Source organism: Berghia stephanieae, chromosome 2, assembly GCF_034508935.2.
Source record: "Berghia stephanieae isolate SIO BIC M18660-M18661 chromosome 2, UCSD_Bste_1.3, whole genome shotgun sequence".
Taxonomy (NCBI): domain Eukaryota; kingdom Metazoa; phylum Mollusca; class Gastropoda; order Nudibranchia; family Aeolidiidae; genus Berghia; species Berghia stephanieae.
In genome coordinates, this window is record NC_088361.1 from 22402028 (window position 1) to 22419232 (window position 17205).

General features: G+C 37.9%; 1 protein-coding gene across 2 annotated transcripts in view; it reads right to left on the reverse strand.

Annotated features, from left to right (window-relative positions):
- LOC144964501 (uncharacterized) overlaps positions 1 to 17205 on the reverse strand; it is an 81331-nt gene that overhangs the window by 17722 nt on the left and 46404 nt on the right. For both annotated transcript variants that reach the window (XM_078898872.1, XM_078898871.1), the window contains exon 3: positions 1667 to 1728. In XM_078898872.1, coding sequence (XP_078754998.1) covers positions 1667 to 1728 — 62 coding nt within the window. The remainder of the gene's footprint in view (positions 1 to 1666; positions 1729 to 17205) is intronic.

The window sequence follows — 17205 nt, forward strand, 5'->3', positions numbered from 1 at the left end:
TGTATGTCAACTGCTGCACAATCACAATATGTTACTTGTATACCTCGTATGTCAATCACATTGCGTTACTTCCCTAACTGCGCCTTGTATGTCAACTGGTACACAATCACAATATTTTACTTCACTGCACCTAGTCTGTTTGTCAATCCCAATACGTTACTTTGCTGCACCTTCTCTGGCAATCACAATACGATACTTCGCTGCACCTTGTATGTCAATCACATTGCGTTACTTCCCTCACTGCGCCTCGTATGCCAACTGGGACACAACCACAATACGTTACTTCATTGCACCTTGTATGTAAACAGATGCACAATCACAAAACATTACGTCACGACGTCACGTATGTCAACCACAATACGTTACTTCATTGCACCTTGTATGTAAACAGATGCACAATCACAAAACATTACGTCACGACGTCACGTATGTCAACCACAATACGTTACTTCATTGCACCTTGTATGTAAACAGATGTACAATCACAAAACATTACGTCACGACGTCACGTCTGTCAATCACAATACGTTACTTCATTGCACCTTGTATGTAAACAGATGCACAATCACAAAACATTACGTCACGACGTCACGTATGTCAACCACAATACGTTACTTCATTGCACCTTGTATGTAAACAGATGCACAATCACAAAACATTACGTCACGACGTCACGTCTGTCAATCACAATACGTTACTTCATTGCACCTTGTATGTAAACAGATGCACAATCACAAAACATTACGTCACGTCTGTCAATCACAATACGTTACTTCGCTATGCCTTGTCTTTCAACTGATACATGATCACAATACAACAGTGGTTGTTCACTACAAAACAAAAGCATCTTACAAAACAACACATGTATTTCTCAACGATATCATTATTCAACTAAATATAGATAGTATGCGCTTGGCTAAGAAGCTCACAACATTGCCATCTGGAAGTATAACGGACCCACACACAAAACTCTGTATAACCATGAACTTTGATAGTCTGGATAATACAGTTCAGTGAGAATTACTGATAAAAGTGGATAGTAACAAACAATAAACAAAGACCTAAGTGACGTCAACTTCGAACTATCTATAGTTAGTAAGATTGATGTATTATTACAACCACCATCGTTTATATTGAAATATTTCTTTGTCTCCCCATTTTCACCTTTTTGCTAGATTTTGAAAAAGCCTTATATCGCTACTCTATAAAATAATCATTACAAATGTATGGTAGGCCTGTATAAATAAGTCTTACATATAAACATTTTATCTTAATTAAAGCTCAGAAAACCTAAATTAATCATTAGAGAATTTTTAAAAAAATAGATTGGAAAAAAAGACATTCGTCTTGTCCTTGGTAGGTAAAGTAATAATGCCACAAACAAAAAAGGTTTGAAAAGAACAAAAGTTAATAAGCAATTATCATCAGCAAGCCGTTATTAAAAATAAAAATGAAAAGCAATTTTAATATTATTTCCATTATTACTATCATTTTTCCCCCTGGAAGAAAATACTAATTTAGGAAGCCAGCAAAAGAAAAAAAGATGAATGAATATAATTTAAGACTTAAAAACCAAAATCCACCAAGAAATTAGTAATCTATTGATAAGGCCATGAAGAGAGGTACATATTATAATCATCTAGGATGTCGTCATAAAAACACACACCTGCTGGTCACTGTTAGGAGAGAAGGCTTCATCGTCACTTCCGTCAGTGCACGAATCTGGACCTGGAAGCAAAGAAATAATAAATTGTTGAATAACGGCGAAATGCGATAATAATAATGACAATAGTAATAGTAATAATAATAATAATAATAATAATAATAATAATAATAATAATAATAATAATAATAATAATAATAATAATAATAATAATAATAATAATAATAATAATAATAATAATAATAATTTAAAAAAATAAATAAATAAATAAATAAATAATAATAATAATAATAATAATAATAATAATAATAATAATAATAATAATAATAATAATAATATAAATAAATAAATAAATAAATAAATAAATAAATAAATAAATAAATAAATAATAATAATAATAATAATAATAATAATAATAATAATAATAAAATAATAATAATAATAATAATAATAGACAAGATAAGTAAAAGATTCTAAAAATAAGCAGTAAATAAATAAACAAATAATTCATATTGGTGAAACTGAACACTGGAACGTGTCACTACATCAGATAATCAGATACCATCTCCATTGGTACATCCTAATATAATACGAGACTCCTCCAACGACGGTAAGGAAGAATAAAAACGACAACATTCATTATAGCTGATGTCATCCCGGCCAACACCTTGTATGAAAAGGAGTCTGCATAGCACTTTCCATCCGCTCTAAGAGCTCTAATAAGTTACGCGGAGCGGACGGGCACCATACTCAATGCGCTTCAAATTGTTTTATTATTCTCCCAGCAGGCTGTATCCCATGTTAGATATCCTATTTTTGATACAAGCTTTTTAAAATACTTGCTGCCTGCGTTAGTTCCACGTCCACTTAAGTAAGTTTTTACGACTATTGAGTCTGTAACCCACCCGGTAACTGACCATGGCAAATGTCGCTTGACTGTGTTACAAGATGAGACACCCCATTGACCAGTTGCCGACCCACAGTAAATATCAAAAATACAACAACAAAAATACCGTCATTATAATTAAATTAATAAAAATTCAAGGATTTTCTCTAATCCTTGTCAAGCGCTTTGGACACGTTTTTTTAGTGAGAAATACACTAAATAAATGCTCGTGTTTTGTTTTTTGTTTTTCTCATTGGATTTTTTTTTCACATTCATATTGTTGTTTGTTTTTGCTTATCTCGGTTTTAATCCTAATAATTTTTCTCAGGTTTTGTTGGTTTTTTTTTTAAATATCAGTATTATTATTTTTGCTGTCATTAATTTTGCAGTGCCTGGCCCCAAATCAACCAATAGCGACACGCCACTGATTGGGATTCCATATTGTGCAATTCATACAAAAGATCATGATTATATTTGTTTATGTCAGCTTACAAAATACTAAAATGGCATCCCGCATGTTAGAGACAGAGAGAGAGACAGAGAGAGAGAGAGAGAGAGAGAGAGAGAGAGAGAGAGAGAGAGAGAGCGGCGGGAGGGAAGGAGAGAGAGAGCGGCGGGAGGGAAGGAGAGAGAGAGAGAGAGAGAGAGAGAGAGAGAGAGAGAGAGAGAGAGAGAGAGAGAGAGAGAGAGAGAGGTATAATATATGGGACTAGCTACCGTTTTCTGTACTTAGGCCTAATCGTTGGGTTACACAAACACTAAACTGCTCTAGGTACAGGTACAGGGTGGCGTCAACCTGTCAACGAGTCATGGTGACCTGGTTGAATGGCGGAGAGAGGTCTCGTGTTACGTTCATCACGTTCCCGGTTTTCAAGCCATTTTTAACCAGTTAACTGCCGTACTCTATTTAAAAGTTTGGCCACAAATCACGACCTTCAAATATCGATCGATTTAAAAGACCCTCATCTTTGCAAAAACTCTCAAACCTGGGACTGAATGAATACCTCTCGAAGTCCCAGGTTTGAGAGTTTTAGCCATGCTGAGGGTCGTTTAAATCGCTCGATATTTGATGGATGAGTTTTCTGGCCAAATTTTGGAATACGGTGTTTTCCAGAGTACGACAGTTAACTGGTTAAATACATCTTTATCTATATTGAGAGAGTCCACGCATTCCTTACCATCAAATTACAAACAAATCGTGGTTTGTTATGAAATAGGGTCCCTATACTAGCGTTCTTTAGCCATTGGTAGCTAATTGTGACTCAGTAGATGGTTGTGGTTGATGATGATGATGATGATGATGATGATGATGATGATGATGATGATGATGATGATGGTGATGATGTGATGATGATATTGTTGTAGTAGTTGATGATATTATTGTTGAAAATGACTGTGATGATGACGATGACGATGATGACGACGACGACGACGATTGTCACCGGGTTTGTTTTGTTTGTTTTTTTTTTTCCATTTTGTTGTTGTTGTTGTTTTGTTATGTTTTCTTTTAGCTCATCAAACAGTAGACAGAGAGCAACATGCAAGCCTTGAACGGGAACGTTCGTCTAGGACAGTGATGTGTGACATTTGACCTCCATCAGCATATTTCATGTCCAATGAGCACCATAGCATTTTAGATGCCATACAGCCATTACCGGCACCCGTACCCGCAGCACGCCGGTGGGTGCAAGAGGAAGCCAGCGATATTTATCACTGTTTCACAACAGCGTAATCACTGGTTGGAAAGGTTAAGCGAAAAGGTTGGGGGAATAAAATAACCATTTGTTGCTTTTATAGAATATAGAAGGAACGAAATTGACGCCACTCAACTCTTTGTTCTTGGTTTTCAGACAGCCGTGTTGATGAGTAGTTCTCACTAAATGTTATCAATCAGACTATAGATAGTTCGAAGTTGACGTCACTGAGGTCTTTGTTATTGTTTTTTGCCATCCGCGTTTATGAGTAATGTTCACTACACTGTATTAACCTGGCTATAAACATTCATGGATACACACAGTTTTGTGTGTTGGTCTGTTATACTTCCGGATGGCAATGTTATGAGCGTCTTAGCCAAGCGCATACTATCTATAGACATTTCAAGTTTACACTTTTGGTACGGTATATCCGTTGGCGGATGTTGTGAGCTTTCTAACTTAACGCATTGCATCAATAGAAGGAAGAAATGGACGTCACTCAATTCTTTGTTATTGTTTTTAGCCAGCTACTTCAAGCGTAGTTCTTACTAAATTGTATTAATCAGACGATAAACGTTTAAGGTTACACATCGTTTTGTGTGTTGGTATGTTATATTCGGCTGGCGGATGTTATGGGTTTGTTTGTTTTCTAGCCAAGCGCACGGAATCAATAGCAACAAGTTTCCAAAGCCACAAAAAATCCACTCGGTGGAGACAGAAACCTTCCCCTGATGATGATATATGGTATATGATAATAAATAAATAGGTGGATAAATAATAACTGTCAAAAATGAATAAATAATAACTATAATAAAATATTAAATAAATATATAAACAAAACGTTTGCTACTACTACTACTACCACTACAACTACTACTACACTACTACTACTACTACTACTACTACTACTACTACTACTACTACTACTACTACTACTACTACTACTACTACTACTACTATGTACTACACAGACAGATAATTTAATAGATAGATAGATAGATAGATAGATAGATAGATAGATTGATAGATAGAGAGAGAGAGAGAAAGAGAAAGAGAAAGAGAGAGAGAGAGAGAGAGAGAGAGAGAGAGAGAGAGAGAGAGACAGACAGACAGAAAGATACTTAAAAGATTTCACGTTGGCAATAGGTAAAGTTTTACCAATTTAACATTGCTTCTTTATTTTTATTTTTTAAATTTTTATTTTTGTTTGTTTTTGTTTGATGGAAGAAGGTTTGAACCAAGTCTTCAAAGATATAACTTTTTCCTTTAACTTTTAAAAAAAAATATTTTTATCTTCCGTAAGCTGTAATATTCACTTTTGTTTGACTCTATCATTATTCTTGACTCATTCTAAGAGCGTATTCACATTTCATCAACATACAAGCACAAAATATTAGCTAGCACAGTGCCATTGCTGCGGTACCTACTGACCTCAATTTTAACGAGACGAGACCCCCTTTGAAAATAGCTGGAAATTCCCACTGATGATAAAGTGACACATTTTTTAGAATGCTATTCATTGTAACTACAGTCTTTACAAAAGGCACGTACCAACGTGTCGAGCGCGACATTATAATAATTAATTTGATGAATGACTAAATTAATTATGATACAAAATCTCCCAAATGTTTGTGTCGAGTATGTTCATTATCAGTTAGGGTGTGTTTGTTTACACGTTTGTAATAAAACTAAAATAGCAACAAAGAGTCCATTATTTACTGTTCATCGTTTTTCATTTCTTTTATTTTTTTTTTTTAATTGGTATATATACCACTGAAAAACAAACAAACAAAGAAGTCCTGAGAAGGATCGGAATAAAATCACCAATTCTTCTTCAAACTGTAAAGAAATTGAAACTAAACTATTTCGGCCACACGACTCGCCACGAATCATTAGAAAAGCACATTCTGCAGACAAGGGTAGACGGCAAGAGAGGAAGAGGTAGACCAACAAGAAGCTGGGAACAAGATATATGTGAATGGCTGGGAATGACAGCAACTCAAGCAAGTAGACTGGCGGAAAACCGTAATCTGTTTCGCAAGAAAGTTCGGGAAGCAACGTCCTACGCAGGATCAGCTGACTAGATGAGATGATATATACCACTGGGGGGAGGGGGACTATAAGTCATCACCACTACCATAATCACACCACCACCACCACCACCACAACCACCACCACTAACATCACCATAATCACACCGCCGCCACCACCACAACCACCACCACTAACATCACCATCACCATAATCACACCACCGCCACCACCACCACTAACATCACCATCACCATAACCACACCACCACCACCACCACCACCACCATCATCATCATTTTGAGAGTACTACTATTCCCCATCGAATAACTACATTATTTTACGACCAAAAGATGTCCTTTTGGAAGATTTGTGGACAAGAAATGAAGACTTAGAATATTTAATTTCAATCCAAAATTACTTTTTTTTTCTTAAAGGTTAAAGCGAGCCTGAATATGATGATACTGATGATGATAATATTAACGTGGATGGTCTTGGTGGTGGTGGTGGTGGTGATGATGATGATGATGATGATGATGATGATGATGATGATGATGATGATGATGATGATGATAATGATGATGATGGTGATAATGATAATGATAATGATAATGATGGTGATAATGATGATGATAATGATGGTGATAATGATGGTGATAATGATGATGATAATGATGGTGATAATGATAATGATAATGATGGTGATAATGATAATGATAATGATGGTGATAATGATAAAGACGCCGAAGATGTCGAGGGTAATTTTATGCAAAATGATATTAGACACGAAGAAAGGTAAAACCTAACACACTCCAACATAATCCCGGATAGGTACAGTTAGTTATGCACTGCCATTCTGTTGTGACACGCTAATGCACCGTGTTATCAATTTAATTGGATTTAAAGGGCGCCGCGGAACAACTTCAATTAACGTTGGACTAGATGCTAAGAGGTCGACGGGGAGACCCCAGCCTACCCCCACCCCCCCCCCCCCCCCCCACCTTAAAAAAAAACAACAAAATCAAAATTAAAAATAAAATAATAAAAAACAAAAAACAAACAAACGATATTGCGCATTCCAACTCAAACACAACTCGTTGTGAGCGAGACTAGATTTCGTTCAAATCACAAATACAGTTTATAATTTTTTGCCTTTAACCATTATCTCTAAAGAAAGAGTAGTAAAATTAAAAGCAATACTATTGGCGGGCTTCAACGTTTCATTTGTTTTCAAGTCGATCTCGGCTGTTATCGAGGTTTATTTTTCTGTCCCCCTTGTCCACCCAATCACATAGCGTCCCAGCTATATGGTGGCAAGTAATCGTTACTGTTCGTTTTACGTTAAGGAAACCGGAATGCACTCCGACTTCATGGGCCTGGCTCCAAACGAGTATTTCTAGTTAAGTGTCGATTAAAACAAAAAAAAAAAAAAAAAAAAAAAAAAAAAAAAAAAAAAAAAAATGACGCCTTCCGCTGCTGCACCATTGGATACCGTCGCCTAGGCGTTCCATGAAGGAATATAGATGATCCATCAAACAAGATGTCTGATGTGAACAGGAATCACAAATGTTATCCAAAGCGCCAGGTTCGAGTATAATCGAACACCGTCCGTAAAAGGGTTAACGACATAAAAATCGAACAGGTACGAATCGCCCTATTAAACCAAGGTACACACGATAGATAGTAGTAGATAGGGTGATTGGTTACGTTGTACGATATGGTGTTGTTTTGTTTTGAATCTTAGTGCCCCCCACCCTCTCTCTCTCTCTCTCTCTCTCTCTGTCTCTCTCTCTGTGTGTGTGCGCGCGCGCGTGAGTACATATACATGTACGTGTGTGTGTGTGTGTGTGTGTGTTTGTGTGTATGTGTGACAGAGAAAGAAAGAAAGAAAGAAAGAGAGAGAGCGAGAGAGAGAGAGAGAGAGAGAGGGGGGGGGGGGGAGAGAGAGAGAGAGAGAGAGAGAGAGGGGGGGAGAGAGAGAGAGAGTTAGTTTTGTTTTGATTGTTTTTTTGTTTTTTTTGACCATTCAGATATAAGTTCTCAAGACCTAACTGACAGATTCTAGGTAAACGTTAACTGTACGTGGTGTGTGTGTGTGTGTGTTCCATATAACTAGTATTTACTTCTTATTCTTCTGTCGGACAAACTCATCTGGTGAGGTGAGCATAAATTTGACTGAACAACATGAAACGTGGGGGGGGGGGGGGGGGGTGGAAAAGCTTATTGAGAAATCAGTGAAGTTAATTAGATCACTGCGCAAACTGATAACATTCATGTCCTCATTTTATGCTGATCATCTCTTCTTTTCTTCTTTTTTTTTTTTTTTTTTTTTTTTTTTTGGGGGGGGGGGGGGGGGGGAAGACATCAAATACCGATTAATCAAGTTGACTCTTACTGCAACTTGCCAAAATCTCCTAATCCTGAGAAATTCAAAGATGTAAGAATTTTGCACTTTAATTTTTTTTAAATTTCCCCCATCTATTTTCAGAATTTTTGCGCACGCGACCCCCCCCCCCCCCTCCCCCTCCCTTCCACAGCTTTTTCGAAACCCCCTACCCCTCTTCTATCCAATTTCAGCTCACGAAATGTGCCGTGAAACTTCAGCAAAAAGGGAAAACAAAAAAGAGAAGGAAAAAAAAAAAAGGGGTGGGGGGGGGGGAGCCCCCTCTTCAACCTGAAATGCCAAAGCTTGAGTGATTTATTATAATTATAGTTTTTACAAACCTCTCTTCTCTTCCCTTCAACATTATGTTTGATTCATCTCGTTCTGTTTTGAAAGGAGGACAAAACCCAAATCAAAACAATAAACAAAAAACAAAACAGCCCCCCCCCCCCCACACACACAGACACACTTGAGATTTTATATAGAGCAATACCCACTAAACGTGCTCAGAACGCTTTACAAAGGGTTCCAGATCAACAGCAACACGTAACCTGTAGAACGAGACGACGACGCTTGTTAGGCGATATTACAATTTTTTTCCCGACACAGAGAACGTTGTTAACGGCCAGGTATTTATTTTACACCCGAGTACGGAGAGAGAATTCGGTTAAAGAGCCTTTTTCCAATGACTCAACCACACGCCGAGCGAGGCTCGAACCCAGGACCTTCCGAGCATACCATAATACCACATAGCGCATGCACGAGACATCGCATCCCGAATTCCAATTTCATTGAAAATTGAAAGTTAATTCAGAAAAGTGAGTGGAGAAGGCACTTATGTTGATAATAACAAGAAATGAAGTGAATAGGAAAGTGCCAGAAGACAGTTGAGAATAAACATTTCGCGGCGGCGATGGGGGCTCGAACCCGCGCTACTGGTACAACAACTCTGTGATGATGATGACGATGATGATGATGATGATGATGATGATGATGATGATGTTGTTGTTGATGCCGGTTTGTTTGTTTTACTAGTGTGCATCTTGTGTGAGTGTGTCTATGTCAATATTGTATTGTTATAAATGTGTAACCAAATGACAAATTCCCATTTTGTTGTTGTTGTTGTTTTGTTATGTTTTCTTTTAGCTCATCAAACAGTAGACAGAGAGCAACATGCAAGCCTTGAACGGGAACGTTCGTCTAGGACAGTGATGTGTGACATTTGACCTCCATCAGCATATTTCATGTCCAATGAGCACCATAGCATTTTAGATGCCATACAGCCATTACCGGCACCCGTACCCGCAGCACGCCGGTGGGTGCAAGAGGAAGCCAGCGATATTTATCACTGTTTCACAACAGCGTAATCACTGGTTGGAAAGGTTAAGCGAAAAGGTTGGGGAATAAAATAACCATTTGTTGCTTTTATAGAATATAGAAGGAACGAAATTGACGCCACTCAGCTCTTTGTTCTTGGTTTTCAGACAGCCGTGTTGATGAGTAGTTCTCACTAAATGTTATCAATCAGACTATAGATAGTTCGAAGTTGACGTCACTGAGGTCTTTGTTATTGTTTTTTGCCATCCGCGTTTATGAGTAATGTTCACTACACTGTATTAACCTGGCTATAAACATTCATGGATACACACAGTTTTGTGTGTTGGTCTGTTATACTTCCGGATGGCAATGTTATGAGCGTCTTAGCCAAGCGCATACTATCTATAGACATTTCAAGTTTACACTTTTGGTACGGTATATCCGTTGGCGGATGTTGTGAGCTTTCTAACTTAACGCATTGCATCAATAGAAGGAAGAAATGGACGTCACTCAATTCTTTGTTATTGTTTTTAGCCAGCTACTTCAAGCGTAGTTCTTACTAAATTGTATTAATCAGACGATAAACGTTTAAGGTTACACATCGTTTTGTGTGTTGGTATGTTATATTCGGCTGGCGGATGTTATGGGTTTGTTTGTTTTCTAGCCAAGCGCACGGAATCAATAGCAACAAGTTTCCAAAGCCACAAAAAATCCACTCGGTGGAGACAGAAACCTTCCCCTGATGATGATATATGGTATATGATAATAAATAAATAGGTGGATAAATAATAACTGTCAAAAATGAATAAATAATAACTATAATAAAATATTAAATAAATATATAAACAAAACGTTTGCTACTACTACTACTACCACTACAACTACTACTACTACTACTACTACTACTACTACTACTACTACTACTACTACTACTACTACTACTACTACTACTATGTACTACACAGACAGATAATTTAATAGATAGATAGATAGATAGATAGATAGATAGATAGATAGATAGAGAGAGAGAGAAAGAGAAAGAGAAAGAGAGAGAGAGAGAGAGAGAGAGAGAGAGAGAGAGACAGACAGACAGACAGAAAGATACTTAAAAGATTTCACGTTGGCAATAGGTAAAGTTTTACCAATTTAACATTGCTTCTTTATTTTTATTTTTTAAATTTTTATTTTTGTTTGTTTTTGTTTGATGGAAGAAGGTTTGAACCAAGTCTTCAAAGATATAACTTTTTCCTTTAACTTTTAAAAAAAAATATTTTTATCTTCCGTAAGCTGTAATATTCACTTTTGTTTGACTCTATCATTATTCTTGACTCATTCTAAGAGCGTATTCACATTTCATCAACATACAAGCACAAAATATTAGCTAGCACAGTGCCATTGCTGCGGTACCTACTGACCTCAATTTTAACGAGACGAGACCCCCTTTGAAAATAGCTGGAAATTCCCACTGATGATAAAGTGACACATTTTTTAGAATGCTATTCATTGTAACTACAGTCTTTACAAAAGGCACGTACCAACGTGTCGAGCGCGACATTATAATAATTAATTTGATGAATGACTAAATTAATTATGATACAAAATCTCCCAAATGTTTGTGTCGAGTATGTTCATTATCAGTTAGGGTGTGTTTGTTTACACGTTTGTAATAAAACTAAAATAGCAACAAAGAGTCCATTATTTACTGTTCATCGTTTTTCATTTCTTTTATTTTTTTTTTTTAATTGGTATATATACCACTGAAAAACAAACAAACAAAGAAGTCCTGAGAAGGATCGGAATAAAATCACCAATTCTTCTTCAAACTGTAAAGAAATTGAAACTAAACTATTTCGGCCACACGACTCGCCACGAATCATTAGAAAAGCACATTCTGCAGACAAGGGTAGACGGCAAGAGAGGAAGAGGTAGACCAACAAGAAGCTGGGAACAAGATATATGTGAATGGCTGGAATGACAGCAACTCAAGCAAGTAGACTGGCGGAAAACCGTAATCTGTTTCGCAAGAAAGTTCGGGAAGCAACGTCCTACGCAGGATCAGCTGACTAGATGAGATGATATATACCACTGGGGGAGGGGGACTATAAGTCATCACCACTACCATAATCACACCACCACCACCACCACCACAACCACCACCACTAACATCACCATAATCACACCGCCGCCACCACCACAACCACCACCACTAACATCACCATCACCATAATCACACCACCGCCACCACCACCACTAACATCACCATCACCATAACCACACCACCACCACCACCACCACCACCATCATCATCATTTTGAGAGTACTACTATTCCCCATCGAATAACTACATTATTTTACGACCAAAAGATGTCCTTTTGGAAGATTTGTGGACAAGAAATGAAGACTTAGAATATTTAATTTCAATCCAAAATTACTTTTTTTTTCTTAAAGGTTAAAGCGAGCCTGAATATGATGATACTGATGATGATAATATTAACGTGGATGGTCTTGGTGGTGGTGGTGGTGGTGATGATGATGATGATGATGATGATGATGATGATGATGATGATGATGATGATAATGATGATGATGGTGATAATGATAATGATAATGATAATGATGGTGATAATGATGATGATAATGATGGTGATAATGATGGTGATAATGATGATGAATAATGATGGTGATAATGATAATGATAATGATGGTGATAATGATAATGATAATGATGGTGATAATGATAAAGACGCCGAAGATGTCGAGGGTAATTTTATGCAAAATGATATTAGACACGAAGAAAGGTAAAACCTAACACACTCCAACATAATCCCGGATAGGTACAGTTAGTTATGCACTGCCATTCTGTTGTGACACGCTAATGCACCGTGTTATCAATTTAATTGGATTTAAAGGGCGCCGCGGAACAACTTCAATTAACGTTGGACTAGATGCTAAGAGGTCGACGGGGAGACCCCAGCCTCCCCCCCCCCCCCCCCCCCCCCCCCCCCCACCTTAAAAAAAAAACAACAAAATCAAAATTAAAAATAAAATAATAAAAAACAAAAAACAAACAAACGATATTGCGCATTCCAACTCAAACACAACTCGTTGTGAGCGAGACTAGATTTCGTTCAAATCACAAATACAGTTTATAATTTTTTGCCTTTAACCATTATCTCTAAAGAAAGAGTAGTAAAATTAAAAGCAATACTATTGGCGGGCTTCAACGTTTCATTTGTTTTCAAGTCGATCTCGGCTGTTATCGAGGTTTATTTTTCTGTCCCCCTTGTCCACCCAATCACATAGCGTCCCAGCTATATGGTGGCAAGTAATCGTTACTGTTCGTTTTACGTTAAGGAAACCGGAATGCACTCCGACTTCATGGGCCTGGCTCCAAACGAGTATTTCTAGTTAAGTGTCGATTAAAACAAAAAAAAAAAAAACAAAAAAAAAAAAAAAAAAAAAAAAAAAAAAAATGACGCCTTCCACTGCTGCACCATTGGATACCGTCGCCTAGGCGTTCCATGAAGGAATATAGATGATCCATCAAACAAGATGTCTGATGTGAACAGGAATCACAAATGTTATCCAAAGCGCCAGGTTCGAGTATAATCGAACACCGTCCGTAAAAGGGTTAACGACATAAAAATCGAACAGGTACGAATCGCCCTATTAAACCAAGGTACACACGATAGATAGTAGTAGATAGGGTGATTGGTTACGTTGTACGATATGGTGTTGTTTTGTTTTGAATCTTAGTGCCCCCACCCTCTCTCTCTCCTCTCTCTCTCTCTCTCTGTCTCTCTCTCTGTGTGTGTGCGCGCGCGCGTGAGTACATATACATGTACGTGTGTGTGTGTGTGTGTGTGTTTTGTGTGTATTGTGACAGAGAAAGAAAGAAAGAAAGAAAGAGAGAGAGCGAGAGAGAGAGAGAGAGAGAGGGGGGGGGGGAGAGAGAGAGAGAGAGAGAGGGGGAGAGAGAGAGAGAGTTAGTTTTGTTTTGATTGTTTTTTTGTTTTTTTGACCATTCAGATATAAGTTCTCAAGACCTAACTGACAGATTCTAGGTAAACGTTAACTGTACGTGGTGTGTGTGTGTGTGTGTTCCATATAACTAGTATCTACTTCTTATTCTTCTGTCGGACAAACTCATCTGGTGAGGTGAGCATAAATTTGACTGAACAACATGAAACGTGGGGGGGGGGGGGGGGGGGGGGGGGGGTGGAAAAGCTTATTGAGAAATCAGTGAAGTTAATTAGATCACTGCGCAAACTGATAACATTCATGTCCTCATTTTAGGCTGATCATCTCTTCTTTTCTTCTTTTTTTTTTTTTTTTTTTTTTTTTTTGGGGGGGGGGGGGGGGGGGGGGGGGGGAAGACATCAAATACCGATTAATCAAGTTGACTCTTACTGCAACTTGCCAAAATCTCCTAATCCTGAGAAATTCAAAGATGTAAGAATTTTGCACTTTAATTTTTTTAAAATTTCCCCATCTATTTTCAGAATTTTTGCGCACGCGACCCCCCCCCCCCCCTCCCCCTCCCTTCCACAGCTTTTTCGAAACCCCCTACCCCTCTTCTATCCAATTTCAGCTCACGAAATGTGCCGTGAAACTTCAGCAAAAAGGGAAAACAAAAAAGAGAAGGAAAAAAAAAAAGGGGTGGGGGGGGGGAGCCCCCCCCCCCCCCCCCAAAATGTGCTGTCGAAATAAAATAGCAATGTCCGTATGTCGCCATCAGAATCGTCATTAAATTACAACACAAAAAAGTGCCCCCCCCCCCCTTCTCTGGATTGGTCAAATTGCACCCCCCCCCCCCCCCCCAACCCTTATTCTTTAAACATTCGATACACTAGATTAATAGATTTTGAGGGAAGGGGGGGGGGGGAGGGGAGAAATTTATCAAATTGGGTACGGGCGAATGCTCTTTCAACACCCCCCCCCCCCCCCCGCCATCCCATCTACATTGTAAAAACCAATCTTTCATAGATGACAGCCGTAACCTCCTTTCCCTCTTCAACCTGAAATGCCAAAGCTTGAGTGATTTATTATAATTATAGTTTTTACAAACCTCTCTTCTCTTCCCTTCAACATTATGTTTGATTCATCTCGTTCTGTTTTGAAAGGAGGACAAAACCCAAATCAAAACAATAAACAAAAAACAAAACAGCCCCCCCCCCCCCACACACACAGACACACTTGAGATTTTATATAGAGCAATACCCACTAAACGTGCTCAGAACGCTTTACAAAGGGTTCCAGATCAACAGCAACACGTAACCTGTAGAACGAGACGACGACGCTTGTTAGGCGATATTACAATTTTTTTCCCGACACAGAGAACGTTGTTAACGGCCAGGTATTTATTTTACACCCGAGTACGGAGAGAGAATTCGGTTAAAGAGCCTTTTTCCAATGACTCAACCACACGCCGAGCGAGGCTCGAACCCAGGACCTTCCGAGCATACCATAATACCACATAGCGCATGCACGAGACATCGCATCCCGAATTCCAATTTCATTGAAAATTGAAAGTTAATTCAGAAAAGTGAGTGGAGAAGGCACTTATGTTGATAATAACAAGAAATGAAGTGAATAGGAAAGTGCCAGAAGACAGTTGAGAATAAACATTTCGCGGCGGCGATGGGGGCTCGAACCCGCGCTACTGGTACAACAACTCTGTGATGATGATGACGATGATGATGATGATGATGATGATGATGATGATGATGATGTTGTTGTTGATGCCGGTTTGTTTGTTTTACTAGTGTGCATCTTGTGTGAGTGTGTCTATGTCAATATTGTATTGTTATAAATGTGTAACCAAATGACAAATTCCCACTTTTTTGGGGACAATAAAGATATATTATTAACTCCGCGTGGCCGGGGAGAGCGTGGCTATATTGTCATGTTGTTTCTTGTTATTTTCATTGAGAAGACACCATGGTCGTGTTTGTATTTTTAAATTAGAAAAAAAAAATATTTAAAGCTTTTAAACATAATGAAATTGCCATCCTGGGGTAAAATGATGGTTTCTACACAAAAAGTAATGACCAAGGTTACCTCTAGCACAACAGGGTTGTGTGTGTGTGCGTGTGTTTGTGATTGTGTGTGTTCGTGTGTGCGTGTGTAAGAGAGTCTATTGATCGAGCTTTTTAGTTTGATTGTTTTGGGAATTTTTTTTAGACTTCAATTTCAGCTTGTGTGGAAAGGAAAAAAAAAGTACCTATCTCGCAAGGCAAAACTGAATCAATCAAAATACAATAAGATGCCTATGGACAAAATAATGGACAGGTTGACTCCAATACAATCAGTCGGGCAACAAACAGAATATGGACAGAAATAAGTAGGCTCCCTATGTTTAACATAACTGACATTCATACAGGTGGCAGATATTTCTTCTTTTCTTTTTTATTGGATCAGGTAACGGCCTCAGTAGGTAGATGGGCGTTGCGCTATCTTTACACTGGTAGATAGGAGGCAAGAGAGAGAGAGTGAGATAGCTAGGAAGTTAGATAGATAGATACAGGATGGGGGGGGGGGGAGAGAGAGAGAGAGAAAGATAGATATAGATAGACAGATAGATAGATAGATAGATAGATAGATAGATAGATAGATAGATAGATAGATAGATAGATAGATAGATAGATAGATAGATAGATAGATAGATAATGATAGATAGATAGATAGATAGATAAATAGATAGATAGATAGATAGATAGATAGATAGATAGATAGATAGATAGATAGATAGATAGATAGATAGATAGATAGAAGACAGATAGAGAGCGAGCGAGAGAGATAGAGAAAAAAATGTAAAACAATCATATTGAACGATGAATTTAACAAATAAATAGATAATAATGTAACAAATGAAAACAAATTTCCGACTACGCCCATAAAGAGGAACGAAATAATATTGAAGAATATTATACCGATGTGGATAAAAGAAGCATTGGAACGCCTCGACTAGAACACGTGATGTCAAGAGTCAATCTATCTATCCATTCATCAATCCAATACAAAACAAAATATTAGGGTCCCTGACCAACACGTAACATGTAGAACGAGACATGACGCCTGTTAGGCGATATTACAATTATTTTTTTTTGGACAGGGACAACGCTGTTAACGGCCAGGTAATCATTTTACACCTGATTACGCTAAGAGAATGTGAGTAAATAGTCTTTTCCAAGGACTCAACTATGCGGTAGCGAGGCTCGAACCCAGGACCTT